At 60.0% G+C, this 13,128-nt stretch overlaps 1 protein-coding gene across 4 annotated transcripts in view; it reads right to left on the bottom strand.

The window, feature by feature from the left end:
• Nucleotides 1-216: 216 nt before the first annotated feature.
• CMIP (c-Maf inducing protein) overlaps nucleotides 217-13,128 on the bottom strand; it is a 204,724-nt gene continuing 191,812 nt past the window's right edge. For all 4 annotated transcript variants that reach the window (XM_027977658.2, XM_060397871.1, XM_042231486.2 and 1 more), the window contains 8 exons: nucleotides 10,687-10,794; nucleotides 7,924-8,040; nucleotides 6,707-6,847; nucleotides 6,344-6,391; nucleotides 5,219-5,365; nucleotides 4,392-4,497; nucleotides 3,797-3,867; nucleotides 217-2,177 (listed from right to left, as the gene is read on the bottom strand). In XM_027977658.2, coding sequence (XP_027833459.1) covers nucleotides 2,124-2,177; nucleotides 3,797-3,867; nucleotides 4,392-4,497; nucleotides 5,219-5,365; nucleotides 6,344-6,391; nucleotides 6,707-6,847; nucleotides 7,924-8,040; nucleotides 10,687-10,794 — 792 coding nt within the window. In that variant the 3' untranslated portion in view covers nucleotides 217-2,123. The remainder of the gene's footprint in view (nucleotides 2,178-3,796; nucleotides 3,868-4,391; nucleotides 4,498-5,218; nucleotides 5,366-6,343; nucleotides 6,392-6,706; nucleotides 6,848-7,923; nucleotides 8,041-10,686; nucleotides 10,795-13,128) is intronic.

Here is a 13,128-nt window from a genome sequence, read left to right as displayed (position 1 = left end):
GGTGGGGGTGGGTGCTCCTAGAATCCATTGGGTAGCGGTTGGGGGTCTGGGTTTGATGCCCAGGGTGGCCCCACTGGCTCCCAAGTGTGCCAGGGTGAGGAGCCCTGGACACAGGGTATAGAGGCTCTGCTGTGAGCCCCCCAACTCTTGGCCTAGGTCTTGGCCCTTCCTGTCCCCACGCCAGGCCCCCTCCAAGCCACACAGAAAGGCCAGATGTCAATGAGTCACTTACAGTTTATTTTTGCCTGAAAGTTTTTCACATCTCTGAACACAGCTACGTGACAGTAGTATTAACCATCAGGAAAAGCAACAGTGCGAAGGGTAAAGGTGGCATGTCTCGGCTCTTCTTCTTTTTTTTTTTCTTTTTAGATTTTTTATTTTTTTGCTTCTGCTTCTTCCTGCACCAGAGTGCTGTAAGTATGGGACCAGAGGGGAGCAAATAAAACCAAACAACAGAAAACAACAACAACAAAAACAAAACACGGAACGGAACACATTCACACGCACGCACGAAATCAAACCTGGCACAGAAAAGGAATTAAGACTGAAACCCAGTTTCTTTTTTTTTTCCTTTTTTAAAAAAATGAGGGCATAGTTGGGGGGGGGGTAATAAAGTCTACCTAGCAAAGTATAAAACGACAAAAGCATGGTTTCCATTGAATAAGATTAAATATATATAAAACAATTACATTGACTGGGGGTTAGGTCTGGAGGTGCTGAGAGAGAGGGGTATTTGTGCTAAACCAACAGAAGATGGGGCTCGGGGGAGAGGGGACCCCAAGTAAACCATGAGGGCTGTTCTGTACAGTGAGGGCTTGCTTATAAAAGAAATGGAGGTGGGTGTGTCTTTGGGGCAGGTCGGGGGACAGAGAAGGGCAGGAGGGAGTCTGCGTTGCAGTGGTCACACTCGTGGGGTGGGGTGGGCAGTCAGGCCGGTGGAGGAGACGTCTCTCTTCTCCCGAGAGACCATGCAGAGAGGCGGGCATGCATGAGGGACCACAGGAGGCACAGGACGGCGGGGAGGCCACGGGTGGCAGAGTCTCAGTCGGGAGGGGGACAGCAGAGGCCACCAGAGACGGGCGTGCTCCAGGGGAGGGGGTGGGGGCAGCTCTCTTATGGGACGACGGGAGAACAGGTTAGCACCCCACCCCTCTAGATGTGTAAAAGGGGGCCAAGAGGAAACTGGGGCCTTAGAGGAGCGAGACGACAATGTGGGGACCCCACTTCTCCTCCCCCAGTCTGACCCCAACCCCGTGAGGAAACTGGAGACTTCTGGAATCGAAATGCACGGTGGCGTGGCAGGCAGAGGGATGGACGGACAAGAGAGCATTAGCGGACAGAATCCATTACAAAAAAAGCAATTAATTTTCCAAGGAGGTTCTTTTTTTTTTTTTTTCTTTTCCGTCTGTTTCCTTTAAAAAAATAACAAGAATACTACCACTACCAGCTGACTGGTTTGTACAGTACTACACGCCAGGGGCGGCCGGCGGGCAGGCGGGCGGGCGGGCGGGTCAAAGACTTCATAAATAACAGGCAGGTCCCAGACCTGCAATTTGTCAACGTTTCTTAAATAGGCGCGTTATTTAAATCTTATGTACAACAAGAATCACTTTGCATAGCAATGGCGAGGACACAGGACGGTGGGGTGACGGGACAGGGTCTTGTCCGATGGCGATGGCGGGGCGAGTTCTCGGCGGGCCTCGGAGGAGGACAGGTCCTTCCTCGGCCTCTGGGCCCAGCGGGGTCACGTGATGTGGGGTCGGACTTGACTGTTCCCACGCGGCATTGAACACAAAGGCAAAGAAAATCCACAGAGGGTCCCCCTTCCCCAAGCCCCCCACCCCCACCCTCTCCCCGACCCACTGCTACTCCTCCGGTTGCTACGAAGTCCGTTTTAGATCAGGTCAAGGTTTCCGATTATGAAGCTAAAAGAATCAGGCGGGGGCTGGGCGTGCTTACGGACCCCCCCCCCCCCCCCCCCCCCTCCGCCCTCTGCCCCCAGAAAGACTCCCCCATCTATCTCACAGCCAGGACGGGGGTGGGACCCCAAGACCCGCTGCTCTACGGCTATTAGTCAGGAGTTGTGAGTTGCGGTTGCAAACTGCTTCCTGCCGACGGGAGCTTCACCAGGCTTCCGTGTAGCGGACGTCCACCTCCTTCAGGTTGGGCAGCTTAGCCTGGGGGAGCAAGAAGGATCCGGTCTGTTCCAGAACCTGGTGGTGCGGAGCTCCACCTGTACCAGTGACTACCGTTCCCACTGAGCTCTCCCCACTTTGCCACTGTTGTGGGCTCTGAAGCCCAGAGCTGGGAGACCTTGGGGAGAACCCAGCGGGGGGGATGTGGCCAGCCCCAGAGAAAGCAGGTGACAGCTGCCGGGGAGTCCACGTCCACACCCCAGAGGGGCTTCAAACCACTAGCTCTGGGGCTGGGAAGCCTGGGGTGTGTGCCCTCCGCTGCCACTTGCAGGCTACGTGCCAGTGGGCAGAGTCTGGGCCTCTAGAGCAGAATTCCTCCTCTGTGGAGGGACTCCAGGTGCAGCTGTGTCCAGGTGGGGTGAGGGACTAAACGCAGCGTGCCCTGTGTGTGGCCATACTGCCTGCTCAGCACACAGACTGTTATCACTTGCCTGTGGACTGTGTGTCCTCAGGGCTGTTGGGAGTTGGGCGGGGAGAATGGAGGCGGGTCCCTAAGTTACAGGCTCCTGGGGGTGGGCAGAGAGCCTTCGCACTCAGGCTCCCCTACGGGATGCGTCCCTGGACTACATAGTCGCGCCTGCAGCTCCTCTGAGCGGCTTCCTGCTCCCCACACCTACCACCCAGACGCGGTCCTGCTCTGCCTTCTTGTATAAACAAACAGCTGACTTTTTTTTTTTTTTTTGCAAGCCTTCGCTGTACAGAGAGGCTGCTGTCTCCTGCCTTTACATCCTGTCTCCCCAGCTTCCCGCACATTGGCCTGCCTGGCAGGCTCACCTCTAACCCCTCCTTTCTGTGTAGGCTCCTTCGGCCCAGTGAACAGAGCAGGTGGGTCCCCTCCCTGCTGGCTCCCGAGCACTGACCTCCCTCAGTTTGCTGTGCGTGTCTGTCCGCTGGGTCTGAGCTCTCTCCTGGATAGAGGTAAACTGGCCGCACCTCCTTGCCCCCGTTCTCAGCATGGGCCTGGCACACAGTGGGTGCTCCAAGGCCATCTGGAGGCTTTGCCAGTGACTGAGCCCTGGGCTGCGGGTCTGACTGAGCTGGGGGGCAGGGGGCCACATTGGAGGTGGGCTTCCGGGATGCCCAGGGGCTGGTGCACTCATGGCACTGTGTCTCCTGGCCCAGCCCTTCCTCCCCAGGGCGCTAGGCCTGGGAGCCTCCAGTCCTGATGAGACATGCTTTCTTTAACAAACAAATGTGTCTGCCTTCTACCACTCAGATTCTGTCTTTCCCCAGCTTTAAGCTGCCAGCCTAGCCCGGCGGGCTGGTCCCAGCTCTCGCCCGTGTGACAGCCCCAGTCCTGCAAACCTTCTCCATGGTGCTACCCTCGCTTGTACTCTCTCTCAGAATCCTCCTTTTCCACTAACAGCCAGAAACAAGCTTTTAGCACAATGCACTGCCCTTCTCGGAGCCTCTGCAAGCTTCCTACTGAACTCAGATGAAATCTAGGGTCCTGCCACAACATGTAAGGGCTGATGCAGTCTGGCCCCAAGCTGTTCTCTCGCTTCTAGTCACGTCTACTGCAGAGCCGGTTCATGCTGACCCTCTCCACCTCAGGACCTTTGCACGTGCAAAGGCAGGAAGAAAGAGCAAGAAGGGATTACCTTCAGGTCTTCATAGGTGTCCGCAGAGAGCTTGGTGCTGTTCATGTTTAAGCTGCAGAGACTCTTCATGGCTATATGGGAATGGACAGAGAGACAGTCGTCAGGTCAGTGAGACCCTGCCAGGGGTAGCTGGAGGTACGGGATGGAAAAGCTGGGGGCTGAGCTGCCGAGGCTTCTGTTTAGGAGATGGAGTTGGGGAGTGGGGATTCAGGGGAGCATCTGGGGGCCGCGAGGTACAGAGGTCTGTTTCAGGCAGGAGCTGATCTGAATCGGGCCCGCATTCCCTCCCAGCTCTTGGGGCCTGCCCTGCTGCCGTCACTGCCGCGGCCCTCCACTGCCTGTGCCCCAGTGTCCACAGAGGTTGCTGCCCACTGTGGACCGGCCCAAAGGGACCCCGCGGTGACCCCGCTCCTCGGGCTGGGACCACGCGAGGGGACGGGCAGGGCCTCGCACACGTTTCCTGTCCTCAACGACATCAGCTCCACGGGGGCAGGGAGAGCCCCCTGCTGTGCTCCTGGCCTGGAGGTGCTCAGCGAGGTGCCCCGTGTGCCATGGGGACAGAGAAGGGCCTGAGGGGATGGGCATATGGACTCACAGCTGAGGGCCAGCAGGCCAGCGTCGGTGACGGGCGTCTCGCACAGGTTCAGCACCTGGAGCATCGTGAGGTGTTCCGACAGGAGCCGCAGGCCGGCGTCTCCGAACTGCGAGAGAGACACCCTCAGAAGGGGGCCTGCCTCAGGTCACTCCCAGGCACCTCGGGCTGGGGCAGCGGTCGAGGAAGCGGCCGGGACCCAGCCCAGGCCTGAGGCTGCTCTCATTCGTTTCGGAGACCCCACCTCCCTGACCTGGGTTCACATCAGGCCGGGTCTGCTGGTGCCGTGGCCCCAACAAAGGCCCCACTCCCCCACCAGAGTCGGTGTTGCTGTCTGTCAAGGGGGGCTGTGAACCCAGCAACTTGTGGCTACCATTGGGATGGGGGAGCCCTGCACCTCACGGGGGCGTGGTGAGCACACGTGCTGGTGAGTAAGTGCTTAAGAGCCGGATTGGTGCAGGCAGGACAGAGCGCGCTGCATGCCGCATGTTCACATCACCCGGAGGAGACCCACGGGCTGCCTGCAGCCCCCCCGGGCAGGGGCCTGAGACCTGCGTCAGCTCTCCCAGGCTCTGCCCGGCACGTCCCTGCTCTGGGCCTCGGCAGCTCCGACTGTGAGATGGGCCACTGGGCTTCACGGGGCCTAGCCCTCCTCTGGCCTGGGACCCTGGGGGGGCATGGGTGCTGGGCTGCAGAGGGGGGTGGGGATCAAGCGGCTGGACCCATGGGTCCTGGGCAGAAGGCTGGCCATGGAGGATGGTGCGGGGCAGGCCTGGGGCAGGGGTGCAGGGCAGGCACGGAGGAGGGCGCAGTGGACAGGCCGTGCGTACCTGAGTGGACCACAGGTTTAGCTGCTTGAGAGAAGGCAGTTTGATGAGGTGCTCAGCGCAGGCACTGGTTACGTTGGTGAAGGCCAAACTGAGGTTCTCCAGGTTTCCGAAGGAGCCAGAGCTCAGCAAACGAGCCAAGTCGGCGTCCTGCAGGTGGGTGAATGGGCAGGCGGGGTCTCACGAAGGGCTCAACTGGGGGGACAGCATGGGCCAGTGGGTGGGGACAAAGTGGGGCGTCCGGGAGCGGGGGACTGCCTCCACATCTCTGTGGGTGGCAGCTGCCTGGCTGGAGAAAGCCTTAGGAGCGCTGAGTCACACCCTGAGTCACCACTGGGGGTTCCGAGGCCATGTCCCTCCCACAGAGTGTGTGTGTGTGTGTGTCTGACCCTCTCTCTTTCCCAGGCTTGTGCCCATTCCCCACCTGCAAACACTGAGGTCCCCTCAACACTAAGGCCTGTGGGAATCAGCGAGTATGTGAGCACTAGATGCTGAGGTTGCTGAGGGTCCCTTCCATCTTTGCGATAGAATCCTTGAGTGCTAGATGCCAACTGGTTGTCCTGAATTAAGGCTCACGTCCTAGCTAGGTGGGGCCATGTGCTAAACCCAGACAATGGTATATAAGCAGGTGTGTCCATTGGAACGTCCAGGAAGGTCCATAAAGGGAAGGGGCGTGTTCTTCTTTGCCTCTTCCTCCTGGCTTGAATGGAGATTAGATGGCTGGAGCTTGAGCAGCTCCTTTGGACTGTGAAGTGGAAGCTATGTGCCAAGGACAGGGGAGCAGCAGGACAGGAAGAACCAAGATCCCTGAAGACCTTGTAAAATGGGGAAGGAAGAGGCACTGACCTGACAGGCTTAGTGTCAAGATAAAATGAACTATTAGTGCAGAATCTGACACATGAGCGCACAACCTATGCGAGCTATCAGCTGTGCTATTATGCATAACTGGTAACATAGTAACAATAATCTTTATCACGTTTGGTTTCCTGCAGCAGTTGTAGCCGCGAAAAGCTGGCTTGTGAAGCACCACTGAGTCCCTGTTCACCTCTACCCATCAAGAGAGGCTGCCTGCTGTGACCCCCTACCCCTTCTTCCCTCCACCCAGCCCCCAGGAGGAGACCAACTCACTGTGGACTTGGAGGGCAGTGTTAGCCTGGTGGGCCCGCCTTTCCTTTGCTGCAAACAGAAGGCAGCTGGTTACAACCCACTTTTCCCTGAGCGTTCACCCTGGACCCCCGCCCCCCTCCCTCCAGCTAACACCTCTCAGGGCAGCAGTGGCTGACAACACGATGGTCTTGATCTCAGGGAGGACCCCGAGGCCAGGCCCGAGTGCAGGCGGTTTATCAGAGGGCTGATTCCAAGAAACACAGGGAACTGAGATGGTGAGAGCCCCTGAAGGAAGAGGGGCGGCCAGCCCAGCCGCCGCTGGGCGCTGGGACATTAGCGGGTCGGCGGCAGAGGCCGCGGCGGGCGGGCCCGGGGCGCGCTCACCAGCTCCTTCAGCTCCCGCTGCCGGTCGCACAGCTGCTCGTACATGCGCTTCCCCGCGCCCGTGCTCTCCAGGGTCGAGATGATCTGCAGCTGCGTGTCGTTGTTGTCGATGATGTTGTACTCCAGCATCAGGCACAGGATCTGCCGAGACCGGGAGGCGCGTCACCGCCGGCCGGGACCCCGGGCAGGGCTGCCCTGCAAAGGCTGCGCGGCCCAACCCTCGCCTGTCCTGAGCGCCGCGAGAGCCTCGCGCACGTGCGCAGGGCCGGGGTAGGGGCGCCCTGCGATCGGAGGTCGTCCTCCCCCCCGCCCTCTGCGTGATGCTGGGGCATCGCCTGCCCCGGCACCCACTCCGTGTCACGGGCGTGCCGGCAGCACCTGGCCAACACGGCATGCACGATGCGGCTGGGCTCAGGGGCTGGGGGAGCCAAGAGACAGACCAGGCTCTCTCCCCTCGGTCTGATTGCTTGATGCCCTCCCGGCCAACAGGTGAAGTCTAACTCCTGTCCTTGCCCCTGGGTCCGGCCTTGCTGACTCCCTTCCAGTGGCTAGAAGGTGACGCCGCCTGACTCTGAGGCGGAGGCCGGAGAGACGTGGCTTCTGCCTGGTCTCCCTGGACAGTAGCTCAGGAGCCCCAGGCTGCTGGGGGCTCTGGGGGACAGAGAGGTGACCGAGGGCCGGGGCTGGTGAGTGGGCAGGTTAAGGCCAGGGCTACGGTGCCGACAGTGGCCTGGGAGCTCTAGCTGCTGTGTCTCTGTGGACTGAGTCCCCTCAGGACGACACTGGGCATGCAGAGGGGACAGTCTCGGGAAGACTCAGCCCGCCCGCCCCCATCCACCGCCACCCCATGAGAGACCACAGTGAGAAGCAGTTGGCGGAGCCCAACTGTCTGAAGACCCAGGAGCAAAACAGATGAGCATCACTGTTTGGAGCCCCTGCTTGGAGGTGGTCTGTTCTGCAGCAAAAGGCAGGACAGAACAGAAACCTGCTCCATCCCTGAGACAGACAGACGGTCACGCGTTAATGAGCATGGGATGAGGAGACAGCTTGATGGAGGCCTCCTGCCCCGCCAAGCTCGGGAGGGCTGCCTCGCCTGCTGCTGTGGCCCAGCTCCTGCAGTAGCTCTGGGCGCCTGGAAGCTCCTGGAAGGTGCTCCGTCAGCAAGGAGGGCCCGGGAGAGTCAACCACCTGGCCAGGGCATGGGGCCGGCTCCTCACCTCCACCATGGTCTGGTTCCCCCTCAGCGCCAGGAGCATGCACGGTCCCAGCTTGTTCTCCGCCAGGGAGAGCAGGAATTTTTTGGTCTTGTAACAGGAGCCCATGAGGATGTGCACCTGTGAGGAGACACAGGCCAGGTGAGGGGCCGTGACCGCCACAGGCTGTGCCCCGCAGTGCCTGCCTGTGGCCCAAAGACTGTGAGGCCGGAAGATAATGACCAGACGCACCCCACATCCTGTCTGGACACCAGACCTGAAACCATCACCAGACCCTCCCCAGGGGCTCAGAGGATCTCTCTCTGACACAGGCTCCCACCGGGATGAACCTTGCGGTCACTGCGCTGCCTGAGGTCAGCCAGTCCCAGAAGGACACACCCTGCAGGGTCCACTCCTAGGAGGGACGCAGAGTCAGACCACAGATGCAGAAGGGAGTGGGCTGGGGGCCAGCGGGGAGTGAGCAATTACAGAGACATCTGGGCCCCTGAGTTCTAGGCAGTCAAGCCTGGCAGGAACTTTTGGAGGCCCGTGCTCAGGGTGCACAGGGCCCGGCTGCACACGTGGGGCAGGGGACAGGTGGAGCCCTGTCTCCTCGTCCCCAGTGCCCTGTGAGGCCCCGAAGGCCCCTGCCCCAGAAATCCAGGAACAGGTAAATTCTGCTCCATCTGGGTTATGTGCGGGACAGCTGTTAAGAAAACTGTGTTTCTTGGATGGACCTAGAGATTGTCATACTGAGTGAAGTAAGTCAGGTGAAGAAAGACAAACATCCTGTGATATCGCGTATATGTAGACTCTAATAAGCAGGAGGGGTACAAATGAACTTACATACGAAACAGGAGTTACCGATGTAGAAAACAAACCGTTACTGGCAGGAAAGGGTCGGGGCGGGGGGTAAACTGGGATATTGGGACTGACACTGCTGTACATGAAACAGCTAACGAGTAAGGACCTGCTGTGTAGCACAGGGAACTCTATGCTCAGTACTCTGTAATGGCCTAGTTGAGAAAAGACTCTTAAGAAGAGTGGATCTGTGTACACGTGTGACTGACTCACTCCGCTGTGTACCTGCAGGTATCATGACGCTGTAAACCCACTGCCCTCCAGCACAGAGATCGGTTTCTGTCCAGTGCACCTGCGGGCGGGGCTCGGGGCCGAGGGTCCCCAGCCACCTGGTTTGCTCATCCCGACTTCACAGGGGAGCAGGTGCCCTTCCACGGCTGGAAGCGGCAGCTGCATCCAGGGGATGGCGTCTGTGCCACGTGTCTCCATGGCAACGCTGCACCGCCATCCAGGGGCCGGCTGCTTCCTTCCCCACACAGACCCTTTTCCGCGCCATCATTAACAATTCTGGCTCACAAATGCGATCTCTCAGGCTGGGGAGCTGCCAGCTCCCGGCTTCTCTCGTTCACAGTCACTGCACTGAGGTGGGGGGTGGCACACCATGAAACGTTGCCATGGTGACACTGTGACATCAGAGGAGCCCAGGAGAAGTGAGAGAGAGGTGGTGCAGGCAAGCAAGGCCGGCAATTTCCAGGATGCACAGGACACTCTGAAGGGGGCCTCCAGGCAGCAGGTGATGGGGAGTGGTGAGTGAGCGCGTAAGAAAAGGAACCTAAAAATAAGCCCCTTTCCAAGCAAGGACCCAGAGGCAGCGCTGGGGTCTGTTGTCACAGCGCAAACACCACCCTAAGTTCACTGCAGAGGGCATGACAAGCTGCTCACCCCGCTGAACCGGCTACCCAGCAGAGACGAGAGGAACCACAGCCGTCACTTGTGCGTGCTGACGGAGCGCCAGGCGCCTTGCATCTAGTGTCACCATAACCACAGTAACCCCAAGACGCCGGGACTACGACCCCCATTTCACAGACGAGGACACTGAAGGCTGGAAAGGGAAGATACTGGTCCAAGGTCATCAGGCTAGCGTGGGGCAGGGCAGTGACCTTAGCCACAGCTGGCCTAGGCTTGTGCCTTCTCACGCTCTGGGACAGGTGTGATGGTGGAACAGAGCTAGCTGTGTCAGGAAGCAGGCTCGGCGAGAGCACCGACTGCCTGGAGGGCGTCTGCCCTGGGGAAGGGGCATCTGAGCTCCCTCCGCTATGGAAGGAGGGCGGCTCCGGACAGCGTGGGCCCAGCGCAGGGAGGGTCATGGAGGCCAGAGGCCTGTGCGACCTCGGCACGCCCCTGCACCTCTCTGTGCTTGTCAGCATAGAAGCAGTTAAGGGAATGGGTTGCCCTGAAGATGAAGAAAGACAGTGCGTGGTCAGGTGAGGTGCTGGCCCCTGTGTGGGGGAAAGGGGAAGCCGCCAAAGGGTGTGCTTGCTGGTTTGGTGGCCTCTAGAGCCGTCATCTCCAAGCTGGGCTGCTCATCTGACCTTGACTTCTCAGTGGAAGGATGAGATGAGCGGGTGGACCTGCTTCTGGGGCCCCTGCACCAGCCAAGTGCTTGGTCCCCTCAACCTACACAGTGCTGGAGTGCAGAGTGAACCCACTAGCTTGAGCAGTTAATGCCTCGACTCTAAAATGGGGAGACAGGAAGTGTCCCTCCTCACGTTTCTGGGGGGGCCTCTGGCTCAGTGCCCACTCGGGTGAGACATGGGAAGGTGACACTCGGGGCTGGTGTCACCATCACCACCTTCATCACCAGCATCCTTTTGGCCTGGAAATTTCAGGGCAGGCCCCAGCGGGCACGGGGCAGCTCTCTCACTGCTTAGAAGGGGTGAACCCAGCGCCCACACAGAGCTCTGGTGCCCTCTGCACCCCACATACCATGCTGGCGAACAGCTCCCCGTCATCGTCGCAGGCCACCCCTCCAGGGCTGTAGAGCTGAAACCAGCCGTCCTTGCCGGCTCGCACGCTCAGCAGGCACGAGTGGACCTGTGGCAGAGGAGACACGCTTGGTCAGTCCTGAGCACCCACGGCAACGGGGGCCCACGATCCACACATGCCAACACCCAAGGCCTGGACGAGCCCCACGCTCATGCTTAAGGAACCTGCTCAACCTGGTTTAGCCCGGACACGCCCAGCCTTCTCCTAAATTCCAGGAAAGGCCTTTAAGGAAAAACTGATGACCACACACAGGGGGAACTCCAGCCATCTGCCACCAGCTCCTAGAGATGGACGGCCAGGCCCAGGCTTGTCTAGTCGCCCAGAATGAAGCCAGTCTTCATTGAATAAAGCCGGACTCGCCCAGTCTGAAGCCCCACTGAAGCTGGGGCAGAGGGGAGAAGGGACCTCCACAGCGTTCTCCTGTGCCTCTGATGGGGAAGCTGCTTTTCCTTCCTGTCTGGGCCTTGGTCCCCCGCCCGTGTCTCCAGGTTCCCCCTCTTGCACTCTGCTCTCCTTTCTCTCGGAACCTCCAGCCCGCCCCTCACTACTGTGGTGTCCGCTCCCCGCATCCCTCACCCTCATTTGTGGGGCATCTGTCCCTCCAACCCTGGGGGTCAGCCTCTCCCCTGCTCCACCCTCATGGGCGCCATCCTCTGGCGTCAGCTCTGCCCCACTGACCCCCCCCCCCCGGGACCCTGACACCCTCTTTTAGGAAACATGGTCTGTGCAGAGCATAGGCAATCTCAATGCCCCCAGCTCTCTCCACGGCTGTCAGCTCCCTTCCCAGAGTGCCGTGTGTCCGCCTGTGGGCGCGTGCGTGTGTGCAAACACGTGTGCGTATGTGGGAGGAACCCCACATCCACCCTGGCCCCAGTGTAACTGCAGAGAGAGAGACAGACAAAGGCCTGTGCTCTTCCTCCTCCTCCCTGTCCTCAGCAGAGAGCGAGGCGACAGCCCCATCACTTCCCTCAGGAGTGAAGGCCGACCTGCTGCCAAGAGCCACTTGCTCACAGACAGTCCACTGATTACAACCCCCGCACAAGTAAACAGCATGCAGGGGCGGCCAGGCTTTGATTTCCCCTCCGAACGTCAACTGAGCTACTTCAAAGAAACGAGAGATCCAGAGTACGGAACTCTGTGCAGCAGATCCAGCCAATGATTTATAAGAAAACAGCCACTGGCTCCATCTGAGATGGAGAAGGTGGGAGGAGAGGGGAGAGAGGGCGAGCACAAGGAGGGCGGAGGGGCGTGGGGGAGAGAGGCGGTGAGGAGGGGAGAGGGGAGGAGAGCCGGGGGAGGCGACAGCAGTGGGAGGTGAGGCGGGGTGGGGGCCTGCTGCAGGCCGTGTCCTCGCGGGGCAACCCCGCCTGGGAGATGCCGCTCCCGGCACTTGGGCCGCGGCTCCGCTCTGGGAAGCAGCTGGCACCACTTTCATTCATCAACATCAAAGTCGGTCTGAAATAAAGCCTCCCTTTCCGGGAGAACTCAGACTCTGCCTCCAGCAGGGAATGGCTCAGGTTTAAGAGCGGTGGACGACATCTCTGGGACCCGGACTCTCAGAAGCTCCATCTATTGCTTTGTGCCTAAGGACTGTTTTTGGAGAAGGCAATGGCAGCCCACTCCAGTATTCTTGCCTGGAGAATCCCATGGACAGAGGAGCCTGGCAGGCTACAGCCCATGGGGTCACACAGAGTCGGACGCGACTGAGAGACTACCACACACAGTGGTGCTTTAGAACTAGATCTTTCCGGATCCTTCCAGAACAAGGCTTTAAAGCGTGGCCTTGGCCCCACTGAGAATAACCCCCTCCTCCTCTGCCTTTCTTACCCTCCGGCTCTGCTGGGGGTGCCTGGGTCCCCCTTTGTCCCTGCCCGGGAGCCAGCCCCTTCATGTCCCCGACTCCACGTGCAGAGAAGGGGCCTGAGCTCCCCGGGGCGGCCCCCTGCAGCCCCTCTCCCCCTCGCCTAGCGTGCGCGACGCAGGGCTGGGTCCTCCGCAGGCTCCGGAGCCCGACTCCCGCGGTGCGGTTCCTGTCCCAGCCAGGGCACCCGTCTTGTGACCCTGGGCAGGCAGCCCCAGTTTTCTCAGCTCTGACAGGAGGGTGATTCTGGTGCAAAATTGCAGTGATAAAAGCACCTACTCGTAGGGCTGCCGTGAGGATTGAACAAGAAAGCGTGTGCGCGACGCAGGGCGAGCCCCTCACGACGGCTGGCTGTTGCCCTTACGCTGGTGTGACGGGAACATGGGCGCCCAGCCCGCTCCGAGTCCCGTTCACACACAGGGGCCCTGGGCTGCAAGGCTTCGCCCCCCTTGAAGGCTACCTGCTGCAGGCAGGGAGCGGCCCCTTGGGGCGGCCCTCAGCCACTGTGCCCGGGAAGATCC

Source organism: Ovis aries, chromosome 14 (assembly GCF_016772045.2).
Source record: "Ovis aries strain OAR_USU_Benz2616 breed Rambouillet chromosome 14, ARS-UI_Ramb_v3.0, whole genome shotgun sequence".
Lineage (NCBI taxonomy): Eukaryota > Metazoa > Chordata > Mammalia > Artiodactyla > Bovidae > Ovis > Ovis aries.
The sequence above is the reverse complement of the archived record's forward strand: the minus strand, read 5'-3'. Positions and strand labels throughout refer to the sequence as shown.